General features: G+C 43.2%; 1 protein-coding gene across 1 annotated transcript; it reads left to right on the forward strand.

Annotated features, from left to right (window-relative positions):
* Positions 1-886: 886 nt before the first annotated feature.
* On the forward strand, positions 887-1237 carry O0I10_010309 (uncharacterized protein; the record flags this gene model as incomplete). The annotated part of the gene is made up of 1 exon (XM_058490291.1): positions 887-1237. The coding sequence occupies one exon, from the start codon at positions 887-889 to the stop codon at positions 1235-1237; it is 351 nt and encodes a 116-aa protein (XP_058339012.1).
* Between the last annotated feature and the right edge of the window lie 5123 nt (positions 1238-6360).

A 6360-nucleotide genomic window follows, 5' to 3' on the forward strand; every position in this document is an offset into this window, starting at 1 on the left:
CTGTAAGAAACAGCAACATCACTCCTCTTAGAAAAGAGAAGCAGTAACGAGAATTACATGGCGTCTTGTACAACATACTGCAACTGATCGAGGTAGTCTCATCTAGAGGAGCTTGTATTGCAACAACATCACACGTGTAATAGGCAACGACGACAAGTCCAAAATGTGGCAAATAAGATGAGGATTGGGGGGTGGGTGGATTGTATGCCAAATATTATCAAGGCGCTGTTTATTGTTTCATTCAGGAGAAAGACGACAACAAGGAGTAGCAAGAGAAAAAAAAAGCTGCGTGAGGTTAAAACCTACAGAGACTCGTGCTCAATGTCTCTTTCTCGGGGGGAACACAAGAATGATGATCCATTAACGTGTGTGTTGTATAAGGAGACATTGCTGTATCTCGAAAATCGTTGCATGCATATGATGATTCTTTTCAGGCACGTATGTCTCCATATCCCTTGTATCGATGACATAGGTGATGGAGGGGTGCAAAGGTGCGAAAAGAGGGTCTCGTCTCGTTTGGGACACAATAGCAATGATTTTGGGTTCAAGCATCAATCTGTATGCTGCAGCTCGCCTTTCCGGGCATAGAAGCGGTGTCACATTTGTTGCATCGGCGTGGTCGACACAGTTGGCCGATCCCGTAGCCCGCTCTCAAGCCGACAGGCATGAAACCCGTCATCATGTCCGTGCATAAAACATATAAATATCGCCTGCCACGTTGCAAAAGACTCCCGCTCTCAGTTGCATAATTCCTTGGCTCAAACATCCCTTCTCTCTCTCTCTCTCTCTCTTTTCCTCTCTCGCTCTTTTCCTTCGTCCTCTTTTCACGCATACACGCATCATTACCTTCAACGTTTCCTATACACACACAATAAAACATCCAATCATGTATTTTCTTCCCTCACCACCCGCATCACCAGTTGAGCAATATGAAGACTTCGATGATTTTATGATGGACGACGACAACAACGAAGCCAACATCGTTTGTGGTTCTTGCAACAAGGCTCTTGGATCAGACTGGTTCTGCTCAAATTGTCACAAGAAGTGTTCCACCTGTAGCAGGCTACTGACACAAAGCTCGGACGACTATTGCACTCGTTGTTGGGTATACATTCCTTCTCGAAATATCTATGTACCCAGCCAACGTCAACTTGCTGCAATGATGAAATCGATGCCTTCGCCCACCAATAGCTTCACATCATCCAACAAGCGCCACCACCATCATCATCATCAATAACTCCACGTATACAAGATACATCCTACTACGCATATATATATCCGCAATGACCTTCATTGATATCACGCCGCAACACACACACACACAACAACCACTTGTCTCAATAGTACATATATATAACCTACCTCCTCACATTTCCGATTTTTGCCCTCTTGCTGTGCAACTTTTGCCCCTTGTCGACACACACACAATCCCCCTTTTTTCCCGCAAGTTGTTGTCTCTCTCGTCCGCTGTATACTGTTTGTTCCTATTAGTGCTGTATTGCCTCTTTCTTTCCTCTTTGTTGTATATTATCCGCACACGCAATCACACACATGCACACAATCAACCATGCTGTGTTAGCAACTACACCAATACAAATAAATGATATTACACCATTTTCATTTTGAATATCCTGTGACAAATGGCTCTTACCCCTTTCTTGTTTTCACATCAGCAGCAGCAGCAGCAGAAAGTCAATCCTTGTCTTTTTTGGAGTGTGCGTGTGTCTTGGAACATGCAGGTTGACGATGTAGGCTGTGGTACGGGTTGCCTTTTTCAGCGTCATGCATACGCTTGCCTCTGTCCCCCCACACTAAATTTAGAAATTACCACGGTGATCCTATGCATGGTCAACACAAAGTCCATTTGTTTGTAGTACCTTTTTCGATAAGTCTTTTTTTTTCTCTTCACCTGACACAGAGCCACTTGGAGGGTTGCACACGCTCAACTCACACATGCGCGCGCATTTCCAGGGATCGACATTCTTATTGTGCGAGAAATCGTACGATTTCTTGTTGTCCCTGTAGTACGAGAATGGTAGAAAAGAGAAACATTAGGCGTAAACAAGTTGGCGTAAGCATGCATCATCATCATCATGGTCATCGACCTTGGATACCAAGTAAGGTGTGTCACGTAAACCAATTCCAATGCCATTAAGTATTCATCACACACACACATCTTGTCTTCTCCACCGTATCCATTATTACATAAGCATTGTAACAAATAAATGGGCTCTCATCATACGAGATCCCTATCCACAAGGTTTATTTAGCATTGTAAATGTCGAATTTAGAATGTCACGTGCTCTCCATCTCACTATGCTATGATTCTTCTTGCTCACATTGGGGTGAAAGTAAATGTCACGGCTATCGCGATAGTGATCGGGGCGAAGAAGAGATCAGTTTTTTAACCACCCCCATAAGATCATAGCAGCACCACTAGTACTAGGTGCCATGGAAGAAGAGAAAACATAGGATCCATGCCACAACATGCATTGCATCATGAGGCTAACGACGTAGCACCCCCGCTGATAATATTAGCAATAGATGATATGATGAGGAAGAAAAAAGCTGCATGCCAACCTTAGCTGCGACTATAATTGTATCGCATCGCCTGCTGAATCCTTCGACAGAGAGCTTCAAAATAACACCCGCGGCTATCAAGAGCATTATTCTGAGAATGTGCGTGTGTACATGCATGCATGTTTTTCTCTTTGATGAGCCTTAAATGAACTTTGAGTTAATCCTACCGTGGCTTTGGTGAAGAAGATACGTAACAAAGCTAATATCCATTCCTCCTCAACATGTCTGAGTAACGTGAAAATGGGTTTTCATTCCGCATCGCCTTGTCAAATCATTACATGGAATACGCAACTTTTAATCTCGATCAGCTTGTAAAAACGCAACATGACGGAGGACACTGCTGTGGACAAATTAACAACGTGCCATGCGGGAAACCCACCACTCGCTTCAACGAGGCTTGGTTAATAAAAGATGATGTTTGTTTGTTGATGTACACCCACAACCACACATTACAGAGCCCTTGCATTGTTGTCACTACTATGTAATCAGCATCATTTGCAGCCGCTAATACATTTGACGACAATGGTTTTAGGAAAACTCCTCTTTTCTTCGATCCTTCCATCTTGATCTGGGATGCAACAAAGATAATCAATTGTCAACCAGCACATCGTTTTGGGGGGTAGGAGAACCAAGGAGATAATTATTGTTGTTATTCGGTGAACGTTTACTTGCTTGTAAAGAAGATTCCAGACCACGTGTATACTCAATGTATAGCCGATGCATGCCCCTGCATGCAGGACCATGCGGGGTGTGTGTCTCATTTGTTTCAGATAAGAGGAATGGCCTTGTCCCCTCTGGACCCAACACTTGCTGACTCAGCACACGCATGCTTTATTCCATCATCCCATATTCAACAGCTATGAAAGCGAGAGTAAGTAAAAACACGCTTTGTATAGCACAAGACCATGCGTGCTTCGTTTCTTGTAAAGCTATGGATTCAAATCTCATTGCAAGAAACGAGCAAGTGAGACATCTGAGTTAGAATATAGATGACAACAATGAGCGTCGGTAGCTTATTGAATTGACAGCTCTGACATCATTGCGGACCAAGGTAGAGTATTGTTCTTCATTTTCTTGTCATATTTCAAAATTTACTGGTCCGCATGTAAGACTTGGCTGAGAGCACGACATCCCGTTAGTTAATCCGCTTGCCTATATTTAGTCCCTCACGGTGGAAGTACGCGATGCGGCATGTTGAGTTACAAGCTGCTAGTTGTCAATTACCTGGTTATCCGATTGTTTTCTAAAGATCAAATACCCCGTCAATAACCCGCTTACAGCTGACCCAATGGCTATTTTCGAGCACTATGCATTGATCCATGGATTGATGATGATCTAATTATGACTACCGTTTGCCTTTGGAAGCCTTCGAATGAATGGCTATCGTATTCAAACGTCTTCAAAGCCTTAAACTGGCTAAGAGCCTGATTCACGTTATGCATAGCGCTGCCAAATCGTTTATTCAAGCACAAGCTTAATGAGACATGTTAAAGAGTACTATGTATAACTTGATACTACTAATTGCACCGGATTACGAGTCACCACAAGGGGGAGGTCAAGTTGGGCGTGTCAACATGGGATGAAGTGCATACCTGGATATGCGTATGATTACGAAGCAGTGACACCAAAGATGAACCATGATCAAATGCCTACCATGCATCATGACCTAGCATCACTTCTCGTCACGTGAGCCGTTCTTTGGAGTTGTATGCAATGACACGGTATCAATAGTTTAGTGTAATGATCGTCTTTGTTCAAGACATGTTGATCAATCAGGCGCTTTTCTTTTGCCATGGCATTTACAAGTGGATGTGTTCTCACATTCATGCATTTGCCGTACCTTAAACCTTTCTATAATACAATGCATCAAGTGTCAATTAGGGAGGAAGATCCTTGCTATAGAGGATCAGAAATGGTTGACAAACGCAAACTCTTATTCGTTAAAACAGCCCTTTAATGCAACATCATTTAAAAGAGATAGATTGTTGAGAGGTAGTACAATGAATTGCTACAATGGGAGCGATACTCCGATTTGGAAAGTTTCTATCATCTGGTGGGCGTGCATTGTCCAAAGGTGAATGGATGAACACGAGCTGGCACTGGATGCGTGCAAAACATGGAGTTGGATGGTTGACAGGTTGCATAAAGGATGATCATCATAGTTGCCATGGGGTAGGATGCACCAATCGTTCAAGATGATAGCGGCAAGCACAATGGTCAAGTTGGCAAGGGATCCATAACAACAAAGGCTCCTTTTCTACGCGTTGTGTATATCCAATTCCTTCCATTCCAAACCAATACCCATATCCATATCCATATCCATATCCACAGGTATTCGTATGCATCAAAGAAAGCTGATCCTCGTAAATAAACTGGTGCTATATCATGGCTATTTGCTGTTCACGTAAAAATGGCCTGAAAGGTAAGTTGCTGCAAGTAAAGGAAGCTGTTTGAGACAATGGAGCTGAGACCTCGCTAATGGCAACTGCTGCAATGAATGCTATTACGCTTGATCGTGGTAGAGGAATGTGCAAGAGTGTGTGTTGTGTCGAGAGACTCGTGTGTTGTAGAAGAGTGACAAGAAGGCTGTGTACACGCCATGGACTTGCCATTCAGTCAAAGACAATCGGATCAAGACAATCGTAGGATTGACATGATGGTTTGAAGCAGGACAATCGATCGCAGGCGGATGTTATACTTGAATGGTGTAACAGTTGAGAATGAGAGGAAGAGGCAAGGTGCTGGAAGTGGAAGAGGTGGAAATTAAAGAGGTCGGGCACCTCTTGTATAAATGTATGAACACTGTGCATTAATCCTTGATATTGAGATTGCCCCTCTCGAACCTGAAACTTTCACACAAGGTGCTCTTGGACATGCTAACCAACTTTGTCATAAAAAGGAACCTATACTTCATTATAAAATCTTGAATGGGAGGGTACAATGTGGGATTTACTATGGAGATCGGAAAGCATGTCAGCGCCGGATTCATGATTTATCGAAATAGTATGTATTACCTTGGGATTCCCCATTTCGAAGATGAAAATTTGTCAGAAGGTTCGCTGGGACATGCTGAGCAACTTCATTCAAATAAAAGTCGCAGACTTCATTGTGAAGAATTAAAATGCGGGGCGACCCAAATGGTGGATGACGGGCAATAAAGAACGAGCAGCCCTCCGCCCCGAAGTTGCTCACCTCCAACTAGAAAATTAGACAGGGACGGTGCTCTCGCGCATGCTGATCAACTTTTTCTAATAAAAACTTTACGCTTCATTTGTAAATTTGGAATGGGAGCGTCCAAAAGTTTGAAAGACGGAGACATTCGCAGGGTCTGCGATTCATTAATTTTCATGTTTGCTGTTGGAGCGTAGCTCAGTCAAATCGGCTCGGATCAAGAAACTTGGATGATGGAAACGCTCGGCTGGAGCAGGAGAATCATTCACATGCATTGGTTTGGGCAACAACGTTGATTGAGAGGAAATGGCTGTTAGCTGGCAATACATGGTCTATTGTCGATAGTATACAGTATCATCCTTCCATCCTTCCAGTCATGCAAGGTAGTTGTGTTACACAAAGACGTCCCTCTGCATCTCCGGCTGTATCAGGGTCAAGCTACTTCACAATGAACAACGACCACTTTTCATATAGCATCACGCTTACAGCATATGTAAAACATAAAGACAGCCATATCTCAAAACTTTACAATGAAGCGTGGGGTCTTTAAGAGAACAAAGCTGCTCGGCTGAGTGAAAGCGATCTTGTGTCAAAGTATGAAGTTCATCG

Source organism: Lichtheimia ornata (genome assembly GCF_029851405.1).
Source record: "Lichtheimia ornata isolate CBS 291.66 chromosome Unknown scaffold00067, whole genome shotgun sequence".
Lineage (NCBI taxonomy): Eukaryota > Fungi > Mucoromycota > Mucoromycetes > Mucorales > Lichtheimiaceae > Lichtheimia > Lichtheimia ornata.